General features: G+C 35.6%; 1 protein-coding gene across 29 annotated transcripts in view; it reads left to right on the top strand.

Moving 5' to 3' along the window:
* The window catches only part of CCDC7 (coiled-coil domain containing 7), a 459,676-nt gene that overhangs the window by 294,517 nt on the left and 143,790 nt on the right, over positions 1-21,369 (top strand). For 28 of the 29 annotated variants that reach the window (XM_063710186.1, XM_063710188.1, XM_063710189.1 and 25 more), the window contains 3 exons: positions 7,198-7,296; positions 10,492-10,602; positions 10,938-11,063. In XM_063710186.1, the coding sequence (XP_063566256.1) occupies positions 7,198-7,296; positions 10,492-10,602; positions 10,938-11,063 (336 nt within the window). Of the gene's footprint in view, positions 1-7,197; positions 7,297-10,491; positions 10,603-10,937; positions 11,072-21,369 lie in introns of those variants that run through there. The other variant, XM_063710210.1, reaches the window with a different exon arrangement.

Below are 21,369 nucleotides of genomic sequence, written 5' to 3'. Positions count from 1 at the left end.
AATAAAAGCCAAAATTGACAAATGAGATCTAATTAAACAAAGAGCTTCTGCACAGCAAAAGAAACTATCATCAGCATGAACAGGCAACCTATAGAATGGGAGAAAATTTTTGCAATCTATCCATCTGACAAAGGACTAATATCCAGAATCTACAAGGAACTTAAACAAATTTACAAGAAAAAAACAAACAACCTAATCAAAAAGTGGGTGAAGGATATGAACAGGCACTTTTCAAAAGAAGACATTTATGCAGCCAACAAATGTGAAAAAAAACTCATCATCACTGGTCATTAGAGAAATGCAATTCAAAACCACAATGAGATACCATCTCACATCAATTAGAATGGTGATCATTAAAAAGTCAGGAAACATCAGATGCTGGAGAGGATGTGGAGAAATAGGAATGGTTTTACACCGTTGGTGGGAGTGTAAATTAGTTCAACCATTGTGGAAGACAGTGTGGCGATTCCTCAGGGATCTAGAACTAGAAATACCATTTGACCCAGCAATCCCATTACTTAGTATATACCCAAACGATTATAAATTATTATGCTATAAAGACACATGCACACGTATGTTTATTGCAGCACTATTCCCAATAGCAAAGACTTGGAACCAACCCAAATGCCCATCAATGATAGACTGGATAAAGAAAACATGGCACATATACACCGTGGAATACTATGCAGCCATAAAAAAGGATGAGTTCGTGTCCTTTGCAGGGACATGGATGAAGCTGGAAACCATCATTCTCAGCAAACTAACAACACACAGCAACTAACACACAGCCAACTAACCAAACACCGCATGTTCTCTCTCATAAGTGGGAGTTGAACAATGAGAACATATGGGCACAGGGAGTGGAACATCACACACTGGGGCCTGTTGCGGGGTAGGGGGTCAAGGGGAGGGATAGCATTAGGAGAAATACCTAACGTAAATGATGGGTTGATGGGTGCAGCAAACCACCATGGCACATGTATACCTATGTAACAAGCCTGCATGTTCTGCACATGTATCCCAGAACTTAAAGTATAATTATAATTTAAAAAAGACAACTGGGGGATAAGGGAAGGATAACGATTCCCCTAAGAATATAGAATCTTATGTAAACATCCCTTAGAACTCTCTCAGAGCTGTCTGTGGCATTCAGTGCACTTTCTGAGACCCATTGGCATAGTTGATGATCCTCAGACTCTTGCAGATTATCTGTATGCACTACCTAAAAGTGCCCCAGAGGCTTTTCGGTATCTCCCCAAAATGCTCAGTAGTAGCTTCAGGAATTTTGGTTTATGATTGTGTAATCCCAGCACTTTGGGAGACCGAAGTGGGTGTATTGCTTGAGCTCAGGAGTTCAAGACCAGCCTGGGCAACATGGCAAAACCCTGTGTCTACAAAAAAATGCAAAAATTAGCCATGCGTAGTGGCTCATGCCTATAGTCCCAGCTACTTGGGGGTGCTGAAATGGAGGATAGCTTGAGCCCAGGAGGTTGAGGCTATAGTGAGCTGTGTTCACACAACTGTGCTCCATTCTGGGTGACAAAGTGAAACCCTGACTCCAAAAGAAAAAAAAAGATATTTTATACTGTGAACTAATATGTAAATAGCCCAAGATAACTTAAAAAATAGCCCAGAATTGGTGACCTTTGGCTGAACTTTATAACACTATTTCATGGCTATGAGTCATAGACTCAGTATCCACCAATGTCCAATAACAGGCCAAAATTTGTCTCATGAAGAATGTGTAGATTTCAGCTGATTTTGGGAGATTATGAATTCAAAAACCCAATGGACACCTCAGTCCTGCGTCAGTGTCTTTCTGCCGTAGGCTCCAATTGGTGAACAGAGAAGTTGCTGAGACCTATAACTCAAAGGCAAATGTGGATCACAAGGACTCAGTGTAAAGTTAGCAGCATGGCCCATTGGAAAGCCTCCAGGCAATCCTGTTGGTCAGAACACCACTCAAAAATGGCAGCCTTACTGGTAACATAATATGTGGGTGTCATCTAGATTTCTGCTTGTGTGATGTGAATGTACTAGTAGCTGAATAGTCCCAATAGTCCCTGGGACTTCTTTATATTTGTTGGAATAGAGTGAGCCAAAGGCTTGGCAATTGTCTCCTCTGGAATAAGACCTTATGCCCCTTTCTAGATCATACCCTGGAATTCACTTGGGTTTTAGGTCTTTGTACCTTGTCTGTATTCTTGGGCTAGCTGTGTTGCTGCATGTGGGTCAACAGGGCAACAGCTTTTGTTTGGTAGTGTCTGGACCCACCAGGAAGATGTCTTCAAAATAGTAGAAGGTTAGAACAGGGACATGGATATTGAAAAGAGCATACGAGATGTCAGTTGTTGTATATTAAGTTCCTTTGTCTTGGGCAGTAGCCTCTGTGACAGTCACAAAGTCAGTACTGTCAGTGCTTAGGGCTACACTAATGCAATGAACTACCAATAATCAATCGAATCTCTGTGTGTACCCAAGGCCAGTACACAGGCCCCATGGGGTTATTGAATGGAAAATTAGTCCCATAGAAAACTGGCTTTATTAAGCTCAGAAATGAAATAGTTATATCTTTTCTCCCCTAGTTCATGGATTTTTTTTGGTAGACAATAGCATTAGGTACTATTAGTCAGGTAAATTCATGGTCCCCACATATCCCACCAAATGGCCCTAACTAGAGCAATTTTCTTTGGGGCTTGGGAATGAATGCAAGCAGGAATATACTAAAACAATATATCTATACTGTTATACATTCAGTAGTGGGGGCCATAACAATGGAGGTTTTAGTGGTCCAGTGGGACCCATGCATGCTTTGTTACAGCAGCGATCTACTTCCCAGTGGTAGGGCTACCATTACAAAGTACCCACAAATTGGGTGGCTTCAACAACAAAAATTATAGTCAGTGGGCTAGAAGTCTGGGATCAAGGTGTTGACATTGTTGGTTCATTCTTGGAAAATCAATTCCATGCCTCTGCCCGAGCTCCTTGTGGGTTGCTATTTTTGACATTCCTTGGCTTCTATATGCATCACCCCAATCTCTGCCTTCAATTTCACATGGCATTTTCCCAGTGTGTGTGGGTGCTCCAATTTTCTGTTTTTATAAGGACAACATTTATATTGAATTAGGGCCCACTCTAATGACCTCATTTTCATTAATCTCTGTAAAGTTCCTATTTCCAAATAAGATCACATTCTGAGATACTGAGGGTTAGGACTTCAACTTACCTGTTTTAGAGGGGCACAATTCAACCCGTAACCCTCCCATCATAGTGTTAGGGATTATGGAGATCACAGTTGTGCACCAAATCCAAAAGTCCCAAGAAATGCAATGCTCCTCTATATCCCTATTGAACTTTTACCTTGTTATATGACCACCGTTCTTCATAGGGACATAGGGACCTTGGCCTGATCCTTAGTCTTGTTTAGTTTTGAAAGCTGAGACATCGGTTAAGAGTTGAATGGGAGTCTCCAGTTCACCTCCAGCTTCACTGGGAGGAGCAGAAGGAATAGCGCTTTATTAATCAGGATCCATTACTTCGTAGACCCTAGCAGACCACCCTGTAGGGCCCCATGGCTCACTACCTTGCCATGAGTTCCTTGGTGGGAGAGCCCATCAATTTCCTTAGAACCCACACTTAAGTAACTGGAATCAGCAATCTTGTTGTGAAAGTGCTTGCCCAGATGGTCCTGGAGAGAGTGCGTGATTACCAGTTTTACATCACTCTTTCTGCCAGCCAGTTGTTGCTATCTGTGCAGCAGCTACTTTTTCAATTCTGATACCGATTTGTCATCAGTTAATATCTGGATTGTATCACAGACTGATCAGCATGGCCTTATGAGGAGGTTTAATTGAGTTCAGTAACCAGTAGGAGTAAAATGAACAAACCTAAAAAACTGAGTCTTGTTAACAGTCTCATCTACCACTGGGGTGGCTAACAGGGAAGCTATATACATTGGAAGAATAGTCCAACTATGTTTTTTAATATCAAGGAACTTATCATGTTGGACCAAATCTTTCTAAGCCCAAATAATATCCAGCTGAGGATGTAGATGGTTTTGGATGCTTGCAGGCTTTCATCCCAGTCGTCTCTTCCTCCTCCTCTTTAGGCAAAGTGGCTGCTAATAGTATACTCTGAAAGTGGGGGTCTATAATGATACACCCCACAAGATGACACTCTCACTAAGTTTAACAAGATTTCCTTCTTCATCGTGGAGGTGAAAAACCCAAGTCTCTAAGATCACTTCAGATAGCTGGGTGAAGTAACTCCAAAGGGCTCTACATTCTTTTCCATTTTAGGCATGAGTCTCAGCAATTTGCTGCATCGCAGGCTATCTTTCAGTGTCAGAGACATGCTTAGAGCTAACACTAGTAACTGGGTGCAACTCAGCAACTCAGGGTCTCTGATGACTTTTGTTGCCATTGCCTCCGAGATTGTATTACTAGGTAGGGATTGCTTCCCCAGCTTTCCTAGAGTCTCTCTTTTGGATTTATAATTTAACCCACCAAGCAAGCTCAGCCAGGGAATTGGAAGCTAAAAGGAAGGATCATTAGTTCTCCCTGAGACCTGAAAAGCATATATATACAATCACTAGCATTCCCCAAAAGCACTCCCAGGGCCCACAAAATACTTCCTGAGACACATTGTCATGGCTGGTGAAGTGCTCTATGGGACTCCCAGACTCTTGCAAAGGATTCATTGGCATCATCCATGAGTGTCCCATGCATTTCTCTAACATCTCCCAAAAAATTTCCATGGGATCCTCGGGGTTCTTTTCTTTTCCAGAAAGGCAGTGTATTTACTGGTCAACTCTGCTCACTGCACCACTTTGTCAGAGAGAGAGCTGCCAGTTGTTGAGTTGGTCAATTAATATAACAAGTCAAACTGAAAGGAATAATTAAGCCTTTTTTCAGTTACTGTGATAACATAAGCAAGAGTCTACACAGGAAAGGGCCCAGCTTCACCAGAATTCCACTTTTCCCCATTAAAGGCACCAGGTGAGTGGCAGATGTTTCATTTAAAAATGGGGGGATCATTTCACTGCCATGGGAACCCCAAATGAAAAGCTCTTGCCATTATATAGATGTGGCATGTGGAGAGGACCAGGAGTGGAAAAGTACTGAACACTTTCAGAAGAAAGAAAATTGTCTTCAAGGCTCCCCAGCAAGGTCATCTAACCAGAGTCCCCTCAATAATAGAATACCATAGTCAAGCTCTCTACTCCCTCACAAGAAGGACTCCAAATGGAGAGTTCCTGAGCTAGGCGTGCAGATATGAGTAAGAGCATGGTTGGCCTGGAGAGATCTGAACCCATACCTGCACATCCCTACGGAGATCACAGTGCACTGGCTGTATGTTACATCCCGTGTGGGATGGAAAGCTGTCTTCCATAACTGCCAGATAAAACCTTTGTACTTGTCTATGGGTGTGCCTGAAAGATCACACACAACATTTTAACTTGAACCCATACTCCTTAGAATACACATATATATTTATGTGTATATATCTACTTATACATACACACACATACACATGCATGAGCACATATGCATGCATGTGTACATGAATACACATATTTTAGAAATCATGAGATCTCTTGGACACCTTTAATTTTAGTGTCTCAGGGCTTGTTCTTAATTTCCCTCATTTTGTATGTATATGTCCTTTCTTTTATATTTTGAATCCTTTCTCTCAAAGCACCAACTGATTTATGCAGTTGCTCTATCCTATAATACTTTGAAACTTTTACAAAATTGCTTAGCATATACTACTACAAAAACAAACCTACTAAAAGAATTTCATGATTTCTTTGCAGTCTGCCCCCAACACTCTTGCCCAAGACTGAGGGTATGTTTCACATACTGTATTTATTAGTTACATGGATTAGTACTTGTTTTTTTGTTCCATATAGTAGGTTAGTTTCCTTTCAGTTTTAGTTCCCACTTCTTATCCTTATTGAATTAATTTTATTTTTAGAATATTGTGTTCATGCATTTTGTATTGCTGTGAAGGAATACCTGAGGCTGGGTAATTTATGAAGAAAAGAGGCTTATTTGGCTCATGGTTATGCAGGCTGTACAGGTATGGTACCAACATCTGTTCAGCTTCTGATGAGGCCTCAGGGAGTTTTTAGCTATGGTGGAAGGGAAGGGGAACCAGCATGTCACATGGCAAGAGAAGCAAGAGAGAGATGGGGGGCATCCCAATATCTTTGTCAACAACCAGATTTTATGTGAACTCATTACCATAGAGAGGGCACCAAGCCATTCATGAAGGATCTACCCCCATGACCCAAACACCTCCCACCAGGCAATACCTCCAACCTTAGGGATCACATTTCAACATGAGATTTGGAGGGGACTCATGTCCAAACCATATCAAATATGTAAAACATTAACCTACTTCCAAAAGTAAATATTATGCAAAAGATATCCTTAGAAGAATATAATTTCTGCCACAGTCCTTCTCTTTGTATTCCCTTCCTTTTTCCTACCCTGTTGTCTTGTAGATAACCAACTACAGTGTTTTCTTGCTTATTTTACCTGTGTCTCATTTTGAAAAGGTTAATATTTCTCTATTTCTCTCTATTTTTTTCTGATTGGTTATTTCTGACTCAAAAGTTACCATACTAGATATCCTGTTTTTAAGATTATTTTTCACTTAACATTATCTTCTAGAAATCCCTCCATGTTAGTTTATAGAAACCTTTATTATTTTTACATAATATGTATAGAATTATATATAGTGATATGTATTTATATCATATCATAATTTACAGTATATATCTTTGTTTATTGAGCCAATATATTACACTTGAATATTTAGATGTGTTGAATATTTTGCAATTATGAATAATATGGTAATGAATAATGTGCATACAAATTTGTATTGTTTGGTCTATTACTGTGTATTAACCTACAGTGTAAATAATCAATGAATTCTGAAGACCAATAGAAAATACATTTGATGCCTTAGAATATTTATGATATAATGAGACAGCTTTTGTAACACCCATTAAAACAATTATCATCATTTTCATGTCAGATTTTAATTATGGTGATTTACTTATAATTTTATAAAAATGAGAAAAAATATTGCTATATACTTGTTATAAACTTCAAATATAGAGATTTCACAATAGATTTGTTTTTTCATTTAGCGGACTAAATGTATCTCTTTATGTGGTTCATTTTGTAGTACCAGATAAAAATTCTATGTTTGTTCATCAAGATTCAGTGTCAAAACTCCAAATGCAAGAAAAGAAAAAAATAACTCCTGGATGGGAAAGGCGTAATAGTAAGTGTAGTAATTATAGATAACTTTAAATTATTTTAAAATTAAACTTATCAGAAGATCTTTGCCTTTGATTCCTGAATGTGTATTTTAGCATACATTTTATGGAAATCGTAGACTTTGCCCTGAAGTATGAACACCTTAAGATAAGTAGAGAGCAAAAATGAAAATGTTAACTTCATGTTGGAGTTTCTGGTCATAAGATTATTTCACAGCCATTGGACATGCACTCAGTATCTACCAAGACCCAATAATTGGCCTACAGTATCTCGAAGAGTGTACCTTTCAGCTGACTCTGGGAGATTAGTTTCCTGGAGATCATACCCAATGATCACTTATCACGTGTAGCGATGTTGTTCTTCCCTAGGCTTCAGTCAACAAACTGAGAGGTTGTTGAGGTCTGTAACTCAAACAGCAAGTGGGAATTATAGGAGCCAAGGAGAAGGATAGTCCTGAAGGCTTGTTGGTTAGCCCTAGGGCATTTTGTTGGTTGAGCGCCACACAAAAGTAAGGTCTTCTTGGTACCCTCATAGATGGGTGCCATCAAGTTTCTTGTGTGGTGGGGAATGTTAAAGTGCCCATGGCCAACAATGATTGTGCTTCCTTTTCATTTTAGGGGATTGAGAGGACCAAAAGATAGGCAGTCATCTCCTCTGGAATGCGATGTGCCCCTTCCCAGATTACAACACAGGGATTTCACTTGAGTGCTAGGTTTTTGTTAAGTATTAATGGCCCAGCCAGTCTTTATTGGTTGGTGCCTGTGTGTGGACCCACCAGGAAAATGTTTTCAATATAGTAGAAAGCTAGTGTTCCCTCCAAGAGCAGAAATTTTTCCAGGTTATGCGCTATCCATGGATGATAGATAGTTGGGGATTTTGGGTAGTCTTGTCGAAGGACATTAGTGGTATATAGCAATCTATTCCACATAAGAATACACTGATCCTTATCATCGGTGTGGACAGGGATGCCAAAAAAGGAATTTTGTGTATCAGTTGTTGTATACTACGTTCTTTTCTATCAGGCAGTAGCGTCTATGACAGTTACAAAGTCAGGTACTGCCAGCACCCAGGGCTGCACTGTGGCATTGAGCAGCCAATAATGCATTGAGGCTGTGTGCATCTGAGGTCATGTGCACAGGCCAGATGGAGCTGTTTAATGGAGGATTAGTCTCACAGAAAACTTTTGTCATCCTTAAGTACAGCAATGGAAGGCATTTATTTCCTTTTTACCCCAAGTAATCAGTATTGTTTTTGAGAAACAATGGCACAAGGTAGTCAGGTAGGTTCATGGCCTTTCACATGCCCCACTAAAATGGCCCTAACTGAGCAATTTTCTTCAGTGCTTATGGGCAAAGGTGAGCAGGTGTTCACTTAGTGGTACATTTATAACAAAATATATTGAGTAGTGTGGACTATAACAATAGAATTTGTAATTGGCCAAAGACACCCACCCATAGTTGGGTCTAGATAAAGTCCCCATTGGTGGTGACCTCAGACTTCAAACTAGAGAGAATTATCAGTTTCCCCTTCATTCTGATGCTGGGGTATATATTCGCAGTCACTTATATACTAGTGTCCAAAGGCCCAAGAAATATAATTATCCACACCTTCCCATTTACTTCTGACCCTGGTCCCCACTGGGGATTTGGGGACTTAGCCTAACCCCTGGTCTTGTTCATTGTTGAAAGATGAGAGTTCTCAGTAAAAATTAGAGGGGCTCATCAATTCATCTCCAAATTCACAGGGAAGGGTGGAGGGAGTAACACTTCATTAATCATAGGGTCCTCAATGTACTGACCCTAGTAGGGCCCATCAACTTCACTGTTTAGTAACCAGACCTAGAGATTGTCTCTAGTAGGGCCCATCAACTTCACTGTTTAGTAACCAGACCTAGAGATTGTCTCTAGAGACATTCTAGAGATTGTCATTCAGGAGAGGGCGCTTGATTGCCATTTTATTAGGTTGGTGCAAAAGCAATTGCGGTTTTTGCCATTAAATTGCTTTTGCACCAACCTAATATATCGCTTTCCTGCTGGTCAGTCTTTTTCTACCTCAGGAGCTGCTGCTTTTCCCATGCCTGAAAATTTTTCAGTTAAGTTCTGGATTTTGTCACAGAACATATGACCTGCCCTTATGCGTAAGTTTGAATTGGAAAATCAGCAAGAGTGGCATGAAAGAACCTAGAAATCTGAGTCTGGTCAACCATCTCCTCTATTGTTCTTACTCTTGATTGTAGAACCAAAGGACAACCAGCGTTGTGATTCATAGGGCTGCTCTCGCCTCTGCAAGGGTGGTCCAAACATGATTTTAGTGGTAGGTTCATCATGAGTATGCCCAAGCGATCAGAGCCCAAGCAATCACTAAGCTGAGGAATGAGAGCGTCTTGAAGTTGGCATCTCATACATCCCCTTTCTTTCTCCCCCTTGAGTGAAGCTTCTCTGTCATGACACTCTGAAGGAGGGGTTCTGTAGTGACTTATTCCACAAGGTACCACTTTTTCTCATTAAGTTTAAGAACAGTACATAATGTTGTAAGGTGCCTTCGGTAGGTAGGTAAAGTGATCTCAGAAGGTTCTACATTTCTTTTAAAAAATCCCTTATAATTTAACCATGAGTCTCAATACTTTGCTGGGACATAGGCTGTCTATCATTGCCTGGTAGCTGTTTAGAAGTAACAGCAGTCATTGGGTGCAAATTAGCTCTCAGATTCTCTGGAAACTCTCAGCCCCATCTCCACATAATTATATACTGTAATTAATATCATACCATTGTTTGTGGTATATATATCTGTTCATTTGACCAATCTCCTGTGTGTGAAAATCTCAATGGTTTTGAATATTTTGCAATTACAAATAATGCTATAACGAATGATCTTATGCATATGCATTTTCATTGTTTGGCCTATGATTATATATTAAGCTAAAGTATAAATTATCATGTATTATGTAAGTATTTGATTATGTATTAAAGTATAAACTCATGAATCCTGGAGACCAATATAAATTTTATTTGATGCTTCAGAATATTTATGAAATAATGGGTTAGCTTCCACAACAGCCATTAAAACTATTCTATTTTTGTGTCAAATCTAGTATTATGGTAATTTACTTTTAACTTTATAAAAATAAGAGAAATGTACATATTATACATTCATAGATTTATTTTTCCATTTGATGGACTAAATGCATCTCTTGATATAGCTCGTATTGTAGTACCAAATGAAAATGTGATTTCTGTTCATCAAGATTCAAAGTCAAAGCTCCAAATGCAAGAAAAGAAACAAATAAATTCTGGAGTGGAAAGACACAAGAGTAAGTATAATAATTATCGATAACTTTAAATTATTTTATGTTGAACTCATCAGATCTTTTCCTTTGATTCGTCAATGTGTACTTCAGAATATATTTCATCAACTTTTAACTTTGACCTAAAGTGTGAATACCCTATGATAACTAGAGAACAAAAGTAATGATACTTTTTGGTTGGTATTTGAATGGTCATTAATTACTAAGTAGTATCACTGCCTCCACACACGCTCATGAAAACTATTCACATGATTTTCTCATTTTACTTCCATGGGTTGAAATTCTGATGATTACTTGGCATATCCAGAAGTTCTATTGCACATCTATTTTTTTCTATTTAGCGTTTCCTTTAGAAATCCAAAAAAAGGATATATCACTTGAACATCTGTTGCCTGAGGAGAAAGTTTTATTATCAAGAAGCGAATCTCAAACCAAGAAACTTCAAGCTAAAGTAACTTCAAGAAAAAGTAAGTAATTATTTATAAATCTTATAAATTAATTTTATTAAATTCAGGAGAAATTTGTTTTTGGTTTATAAATATGCCTTCAGCTATATGCTTCTTCTGCTAATTATTTCCATCACACTACCAGATCTTTATTGATAACTTGTTTCTTTTATAATTACTCAGTTACATGTGTCAAATCTGCCACTTTGTGGATTTCTCTATTTCTTCTTGTATTACTGTCAGGTTTTGCTTTGTATCTTATAATGCTCTATTTTTTTGTGTGTGTGCAAGTAAACTTTAAATTTATATTCTTCAAAACTTAAATTTATGTTCTTCAAAAGACTTCAAACTTTATATTCTTCAAAACTTTAAATTTATATTCTTCAAAACTTTATATTCTTCAAAAAAGAACAGTTTTTTCCTTATAAAAGGATTCACTTCATCATTTTCATAATTTTTGTTGTTTTCCTTAATAACTACTTTATCTGTTATTATGGCTCCACAAACTTTCTTCCAGTTGGTATTTGCTTGATTCGTTTTTTTCATCATATTAAGTTTAACTTCTTTGTTTCTTTGTGATTTTGCTATGTCTATCGTAAGAAACTTATAATTGTATATACTCTTTTTAAAATCAGCTTGAATTTTAAGTTCTGGGGTACATGTCCAGGATGTGCAGGTTTGTTACATAGGTAAATGTGTGCCATTGTGGTATGCTGCACAGATCAACCCATCATCCAGGTATTAAGTCCAGCACCCATTAGCTGTTCTTCCTGATGCTGCCCCTCCTCTTGCCCCCCACTCCAGACAGGCCTCTGTGTAGGTTGTCCCCCACATGTCCATATGTTCTCATTGTTCAACTCCCATTTATAAGAGAGAACATGTGGTGTTTGGTATATGCTCATATTCAGTCTGATATTTTTTCTTTTAATTATCTCTTATAACCATATATAATCTAATTATTGATTTTTTAGGTGCAATTATATCATTTTTTTCTTGGCTTCTCCTATTTTTCCTACATGGTATGTTTCTTTCACTGTCTACTCCATTTTTTATCATTATACATTTTTCCTTAGCAATATTTGGTACCAAAAATTTTAAGCTTTACCTAAAGTGTGAATATAATAAGAAAAAATAAGGAAAAAATTTAAATATACAAGTATTTATAATAATGTTTATAGTAGTAAATAAAATAATAATGTTTACAAATAAAATATATTTAATACCCATGTATATAAAAATTAACAGAACAGCTTTTATATGCACAAGTAAAAGATGAATTTATATGCTTATATTTTAACTAGACACTGATTTGCTTATATCATTAACATATAGTAATTAACATATATTGTGAATCTGGAGGTTCCACCATAGACACAGTTCTCTAGTGCTTTTAAGAGCCTTCCTTCTTGTAGTCCAGAAAAAGATGAGGTATCAGATGAAAATCTTTTGCCTGCAACTGGAGCTGCTAGAAAGAAGAGATTCCATAGTAAATATGGAAATAATATTATTAAATTATTTTTAATTACATTAGTTAAATTTTAATTAAGCATAATTTTGTTCATGGATATGTATTCTGCTACAATGTTACAGACATCCATTGAACTCATTTTTTATTGTGTCATTTACATTTATTTCTTGATTTCCTTGAATCTTGATTATTCTATCAATTATTGAGAGATGTATATTAAATTATCCCACTATGTGGATTTACCTATTTCTTCTTATAGTACTGTCCATTTTCCTTATACTGTCTACGTTATTAGATGTATACAAATAAAAAGTTAGATTTTCCTTATGAACTCTGCCTTTTATTTTTATGAAAGGGATCATCTCAGTCTCTAGTAAGGTCTTTTGACTAAAAGTCTATTTTGTCTGACATTGACATAATTACTACAGAGTGATTTTGGTTAGTGTTTGCATTTTTTTCAGTCATATCTCTAATAAAGAACTTATAGTTGAATTGTTTATCAGTTCAATGTGTCTGTCTTTGTCTATTCCTAGAATATGTAAAATATGTAATCCATTTACAGTTATTGTACTTACTGATATATTTGGATTTAAATATTTTGGGTGGGGGTGCTTTTCAGTTTTTTTTTTATCTGATTCAGTTTACTTTCTATTTTATTTCTTTCCTTATTTTGGAATTACTTTTTTTAAAATTATACTTTAAGTTTTAGGGTACATGTGCACATTGTGCAGGTTAGTTACATACGTATACATGTGCCATGCTGGTGTGCTGCACCCACTAACTCGTCATCTAGCATTAGGTATATCTCCCAATGCTATCCCTCCCTGGAATTACTTTTAATCAGTTTAATTATTCAATGTGTCACATATGTTATAAAAACTTTTTAAAATGTGAATACACTTAGTAAAATAAAGTCTAATTTCAACTTTCTAAGTGTATGTATGAAGTAATAAGAGTGCCTCCACATACTTTCAGGAAAATTACTCTGGTGGTTTTTGCATTTACCTTCATGATTCATTTTGAAAATGCGTCAGAGGTTTTTGTGTGACATTTATTTAAGTTGTATTGTCTAGTGTAAAGTCTTATAAAACTGATAGGGCTGGGCACGGTGGCTCACGCCTGTAATCCCAGCACTTTGGGAAGCCAAGGCGGGCTGATCACAAGTTCAGGAGATTGAGACCATCCTGGCTAACACGGTGAAACCTCGTATCTACTAAAAATACAAAAAATTAGCGGCACATGGTGGCACGCGCCTGTAGTCCCGGCTACTTGGGAGGCTGAGACAGGAGAATTGCTTGAATCCGTGAAGCGGAGGTTGCAGTGAGCTGAATCGGCCACTGCACTCCAGCCTGGGCAACAGAGCGAGACTCCGTCTCAAAAAAACAAAACAAAACTGATAGGAAACTTTGAATGGTCCTTTCTATATATTAATAATTCAGAGACTTCACAGTAAAGTTTTTTTCACTTTTTATTGGGTTAAAAGCCTTTCTTTTTGCAACTGAGAAAATGGATGAAATAGCAGATGAAAATCTTTCACATGAAATAAAGTTTTAATTTTAAAAAGCCCATCTCATATTACAAAACTTAATACTTGCAGAAAAGTGAGACTTCAAAGTAATTATAATCATTAAGAATGTTGTGTAATGACTTTAAAGTTCTCTCCTTAGTTTGTATGTTCAATCACAAATATGATTTTTACATGTCATGTATACATATATGTGTGTATATAGAAAACATGTATGTGTGTATATTCATGTATATTCTCCATTGTCATTGATTAATTATATTTTTCATGTGTTCTTAACTTCACTGAGGTTCTGTTTATTTTATCATTTATGAGAAAGGTATTTTAAATTCTGCTACTGTGATTACTTATTTCTCTATCTCTTTGTAGTTCTGCCAATTTTTGTTCTATGTTTCTAAAGCTTTTTTTAATATACATACACATTTTAAATTGTTAAATTTTCTTAAGAATGCTGAAACTCTTGTCTTTATGATGGACATTTTTTAAAATAGACTGTATTTTTAGAGCATTCTTACGTTCACAGTAGAGAGAAAGATAGAGATTTCTCATATACCACCTTCCCCCACCTACATGTAGCCTTACCCACGATATGATGGACATTTTGTAGTAACTTTCTTTGCCATTAATCTGTCAGATATTAACATAGCATCTTTTTAATATAAGTATTTGCAGAACACAATTTTTCATCATTATACTTTCAACCTTTTTGTATTATTATAGCTTAGCTGTATTATATGTGTTAAATGTATTATAGTTCTTTTTTGAATCCAATGTGGCAAACTTTGAATTGAAAATATAACATTTAACACATTCATATTTAATGTAAGTACTGATATTTTGTGGGTTAATATACCATCACTTATGTTTTCTGTATTTCTTGCCTGATCTGTTTTTGAATCTCCTTTTAAAGTTTATTTTTAATGTGTTTTTTATCTTTTTTATTACTCATATCTGTTATAAAAATTTAACTTGATTATAAAATACGAATACCTTATGAAACCATTTTCTTGAAAAGTTCTCCTATATTTTTACATTTTACATACTCAGTCTATAACTCACTGTCTCAACAATGTGGTATTTGGTTATATTATTTCAAAACATGAGAGAAAATATTGCTGGATAATTGATATGTATTTTGAATTACAGAGGTTTTTTGATAAATTTGTTTCTCTATTTAATGGATTAAAAGCATCTTTTTTGTAGCTCAGAAAATGGAAGAGGTATTAGATGGAGATTTTTTTACTTGAGGAAAAATTTGCATTTTCAAAAAACAAATCTCCAGCTAAGATATTTGGAGCTATCAAAATGGAAACACTAAGTAGTATGATAATTTTCAATATCATTGATGTATTTTTAATTAGAGTAAGCTGAAGAATTTTGTTCTTAGCTTTGTGACTGTTTAGTCAATATGTCTTTTGTATACATCTATTAGATCAAATATGTTTATTCTGTTCAGTTCTTTTTTCATTGAGGTTTTTCTGTTTATTCTGTATTACTAAGATAAGTATGTTAATTTCTCCCACTGTGATTATGGATTTCTCTATGCCTTATGGTAGTTCTGTCAAATTGGTTTATGTATTTGGAAAATATTTATTTATTGTGTGCAAATTTATACTTTTTACCTGGTATATGGAGACTGTCTGTTAATCTCTGAAAATGCATTTTGTTTTATACAAATCAAAACCATAGTGAGATACCATCTCACACTAGTCAGAATGGCTATTATCTAAAAGTCAAAAACAACACATGCTGGTGAAGTTGCGGAGAAAAGGGAACACTTATACACCGTTGGTGGGAGTGTAAATTCGTTCAACCATTGTGGAAAACAGCATGGTGATTCTTCAGAGAGCTAAAAGCAGAACTACCATTCAACACAGCAATCCTATTACTGGGTATATACCCAGAGGAATATAAATTATTCTACCATAAAGATACATGCATTCATCGCAGCACTATTCACAATAGCAAAGATACAGAATCAGCCTAAATTCCCATCAATGACAAATTATCTGTATAAAGAAAATGTGGTACATATACACCATGGAATACTATGATTACTGTGCAGCCATAAAACAGGACAAGATCATGTCTTTTGCAGGAACATGGATGGAGCTGGAGGCCATTATACTTAGCAAACTAATGCAGGAACAGAAAACCAAATACTGCATGTTCTCACTTATAAGTGGGAATTAAATGATGAGAACTCATGAACACAAAGGGAACAAAAAAACACTGGGGTCTACTTGAGGGTGGAGGGTGAGAGAAGGGAGATGAGCAGAAAAGATAACTATTGGGTATTGGGCTTAATACCTGGGTGATGAAAAATCTGTACAACAAACCTCCATGACGTGAGTTTACCTATGTAACAAATATTCACAGATACCCCCGAACCTAAAATGAAAGTTAAAAATAAATAAATAGGCTGGGCGCAGTGGCTCATGCCTGTAATCCTAGCACTTTGGGAGGCTGAGGCGGGCAGACTGCCTGAGCTCAGGAGTTCGAGACCAGCCTGGGCAATACGGTAAAACCCCGTCTCCACTAAAATAGACAAAAAATTAGCCAGGTGTGGTGGCATGCACCTGTAATCCCAGCTACTTGGGAGGGTGAGGCAGGAGAATTGCTTGAACCAGGGAGGTGGAAGTTGCAGTGAGCTGAGATTGTGCCACTGCGCTCCAGCCTGGGTGACAGAGTGAGGCTTAATCTCCAAAAAAGAAATAAAGTAAGATAAAATAAAATAAATTTTAAAAAATGCATTTTGTTTTAATGTTTATCTGATATTTGTACAGCTACATATGCTTTCTTGTGATAAGTATTTACACAGTCTTTTGTAAACAGTTTAGACAGAGGCTCTTGGTGCCTATATGATTTCAGTAATTTTTTCACAATACTCCTAAACCACAAAAAGAGTCCAACGATTTCTTCATTAATTAGGTGCAAAACAACTTAGTACCTGTTGGATACTGCATAACTTTTGTAGGGACATATATTTTTTACACAGGTAAATACCAAGGAGCACGATTGCTGTATCATATAGTAATACTATATTTAACTTTGTAGGAAATTGTTAAACTGTCTTCAAAGTTGCTGTAGTGTTTTGCATTCCTACCAGCAATGAGTGAGAGTTCCCATGTTCCTTGCCAGTTTTTGTGTTTTTAATGCTTTGGATTTTAGCCATTCTGATAAGTTTGTAGTGGCATGTAGGGGCATCTCATTGTTGATTTAATTTACAATTCCTTAATGACATATATGTTGAACATCTTTTTATGTTTATTTGCCATCTATATATCTTTTTTGGTATCTCTTCAGCTCTGTTGCCCATGTTGTAATAGGTTTATTTCTTTTTCTTATTGTGTCAGGTATGTGTTTTCTAAATATTTTCTTCCTGCAGGTGGCTTTTATTTTCATTTTCTTAACAGTGTCTTTCACAGAGCAGAATGTTTTTGTTTTAGTAAGTACAACTTATCAATTTTTTATTCATGGATTGTGCTTTTGTTGTATCTAAAATGCCATCACCAAATTTAAGGCCACCTACAGTTGTTCCTTTGTATCTTCTAGGAATTTTATAGTTTTTGCATTTTATATTTAGATCTATGATCCACTTTGAGTTAATTTTTGGTAAGGTGTAAGGTCTTTGGTTATATTCATTTTTTGTTTACATGTGGATGACTAGTTATTCCAACATCACTTGTTGAAAAGAGTCCTTTCTCTATTGAATTTCCTTTGCTTCTTTGTAAAAATTCGTTGACTATATTTATGCGATTCTTTTTATCTCTCTTCTGTTCCAATTGCTCTATTTGTCTATTGTTTCATCAATAGCATACTGTCTTGATTTCTGTAGGGCTACAGGAATTTTTAAAGTTGGGTAGTGTCAATCCTTTGATTTTGTTTTCCTTTAATATTGTGTTAACTATTCTGGGTCTTTTGCCTTTCCATTCAAATTAGAATCAGTTTGTTGATTCCATTTTGATTCCCACAGAATGGCTTGTGGGAATTTTGATTGCGATTGCATTGAACTGAGTTGAAAAGAACTGACAACAAACAATATTGAGACTTCCTATTCTTTAACATGGACTGTTGCTCCATTTAGATCTTAGATCTGTTTATTCTTTGATTTCCTTAATCAGAGTATTTTAGTTTTCCTTTTTTTTGTGGTTAATATTTTTTAAATTTTATTTTATTATTATACTTTAAGTTTTAGGGTACATGTGCACAATGTGCAGGTTAGTTACATATGTATACATGTGACATGCTGGTGCGCTGCCCCCACTAACTCGTCATCTAGCATTAGGTATATCTCCCAATGCTATCCCTACCCGCTCCCCCAACCCCACAACAGTCCCCAGAGTGTGATGTTCCCCTTCCTGTGTCCATGTGTTCTCATTGTTTAGTTTTCTTTATATATCTCTTATACATATTTTGTTAGGTTTATAATTACCTCATTTTTTTGGTGATAATGTGAATAGTATTGTGTGTTTAATTTGAAATATCACTTGTTCTTTGCTGGTATATAGGAAAGCAGTTGACTTTTGTATATTAACCTTGTATCTAGCAACCTTGCTATAATGACCTATTAGATTTTTGCTGTTGTTGAGCAAAAACAATTTTACTCATTTTATATTTATTTTATTCTCTTTTCTTGTCTTACTGCATTAGTTAGGACTTCCAGTACAATGTAGAATACGTGTGGTGAGAAATGATGTCCTTGATTTATTCCTTATCTTAGAAAAAAAAGCATCTGTTTTCTCATGATTAAGATATTAGGTATTTGTTTTTTGCAGATATTCTTTATGAAACTGAGGAAGTTTCCTACTATTCTTAGTTTGCTGATAGTTTTTAAAAATCATAAATGGGCTTTAGATTTTGCCAAATGATGTTTCTTCATTTCTTATTGATCATATAATTTTTTCTTTAGTCTGTTGATGTGATGGATTACATTAATTGATTTTTGAATATTGCATGAATGTTGCGTACCTGGGATAAACCCCATTTGGTTGTGGCATATAATTCTTTTTATACATTGTTGAATTCAATTTGCTAACAATTTATTAAGGATTTTTGCATCTTTATTCATGAGAGATGTTGGTTTGTAGTTTTTTTCTTATAGTACCTTTATCTATTTTTGGTATTAGGGTAATATAGTTTAAATGTATTATGGAATGATACTGTACTTTGTGTGACTTTTGTTCTTTTAAATTTGTTAAGGTTTGTCTTATAGCCCAGAATAAGATCTGTCTTACTGAGTGTTCCACAGAAGCTTGAGAAGAATGTGTATTCTGCTGTTGTTGAATGGAATAATCTATGAGCATCAATTAGATCCAGTTGATTGGTGATGTGCTAAGTTCAACTATATTCTTAGTGATTTTCAGCCTGTTGTAGCTGTGAATTACAGTTAGATGGTACTGAAGCCTGCAAATATAATTAATTTGTCTGTTTTCTTTGCAGTCCCATCTGTTTTTGCCTCATGAATTTTATTGCTCTGTTGTTAGGTGCATACTTATTAAGTATTACTATGTTTTCTTGCATAATGACCTTTTTATCATTGTGTAATGTCCCTCCATGTCTCTGATCATTTTTCTTGCTCTGAAGTCCACATTGTCTCAAATTAATATAGTTTCTCCAGCTTTGCTTTGATTAGTTAGCATGGTATATCTTACTCTGTTACTTTACTTTTAATCTTATCATTTTCATATATTTAAAGCCAATTTCTGGTAGACACCATATAGTCGGATTTTTTTATTCACCTACTCTGACAGCCTCTGTCTTTGAATTGATATATTTAGACCATTCACATTTAAAGTGATTATTGACATATTTGCTTTAATATCAACCGTATTTGTAGCTATTTTCTCTTTATTGTCCTAGTTCTTTGTTTCTTTTTCACCTTCCACACCTTTCCTGCCTTCTCTGGCTTTAATTATATATTTAATATGATCCTACATCTTCTCCTTTCTCAGGATATCAATTACATTTCCTAAAATTTTGTATAGTGGTTTCCTTAGAATTTACAATGTACATTTATAGAATATCCAAGTCCACTTTTAAATATCACTGTATCGCTTCATGGATAATGCAGGTATTCTGATTTCAGAGAATTCCCATTTCCTGCCTTTTGTCACTTATAAGATTCCTGTCATTTATTTCACTTATATATAAGCTATAATCATGGAGGACATTGTTACCATTATTATTATGAATAGTCTGTATCTGTTAGATCAATTAAGAGAAAAGAATATAAAATAGTTTCTTTCACTTTTTTTTTTTTTTTTGACAGGGCCTTGCTTTGTTGCCTAGTCTAGAGTGTCATGGTGTGATCACAGTTCACTACAGCCTCGACCTCCTGGGCTCGAGGAAGTGATCGAGGAGTGATCTTCCCACCTCAGCCTCCAAGTACCTGGGACTACAGGCACATGCCACCATGCCTGGCTAATTTTTGTATTTTTTGTAGAGCTAGGTCTTTGCCATGTTGCCCAGGCTGATCTCGAACTCCTGAGCTCAAGCAATCCATCTGCTTTAGCCTCCCAAAATGCTGGGACTACAGGCAAAAGCCACCATTCCTGGCGTTTTTTACTTTTATTCCTTGTCTAATATTTTTTCTCTCTTTATGTAGACCTGTGTTTCTGACATGTATTATATTCCTTCTCTCTGAAGAATGTTTAAAAATATTTTCTTCCAATGCAAGGATACTGGCAACAAATTATGTCATTTTTTTCTGAGAATGTTTTTATATCTCTTTAAGTTTTGAAGGATTATTTGTCTGGATACAGGTTCTAGTTGGTTGTATTTTTCTTCAACACTTGAATATTTTAAATATTTTAAGTTTTTCCCACCTCTTTTATCTCTCAAGATTTTCTTTTTGTCTTTGATTTTCTGTAGTTTGAGTATAGCATATGATTAGGTCTAGACATTTTTGCTATTGACCATTTTTTATGTTCTCTGAGCATCTAGGATCTGTGGTTTGATGTCTACCATTAATTTTTGAAAATTCTTAGCCATTATTATTTCAAATATTTCTCTTTTCTTGTTTGCTTTTTCTCCTTCTGATACTCTCATTATGTATGTATTATACCTTTTGTAATTTTCCCAAAGATCTCAGGTATTCTGTTTATTTTATTATTTTTTCTCTTTTCAATTTGAGAAGTTTCTAATGACACGTTTTCAAGCTCACTTATTTTTTTTTGACTGTGTCCAGTATAGTGATAAGAACATCAAAGGCATTCTTAATTTCTGTTACAATGTTTTTTATTTCTAACATTTCCTTTTTTTCTTAGTTTTTCTAGCTTCCTGCTTACATTATCTATTTCTTATTACATGTTGTCCACTTTTTCTATCAGTGG

This window comes from Gorilla gorilla, chromosome 8 (assembly GCF_029281585.2).
Source record: "Gorilla gorilla gorilla isolate KB3781 chromosome 8, NHGRI_mGorGor1-v2.1_pri, whole genome shotgun sequence".
Lineage (NCBI taxonomy): Eukaryota > Metazoa > Chordata > Mammalia > Primates > Hominidae > Gorilla > Gorilla gorilla.
The sequence above is the reverse complement of the archived record's forward strand: the minus strand, read 5'-3'. Positions and strand labels throughout refer to the sequence as shown.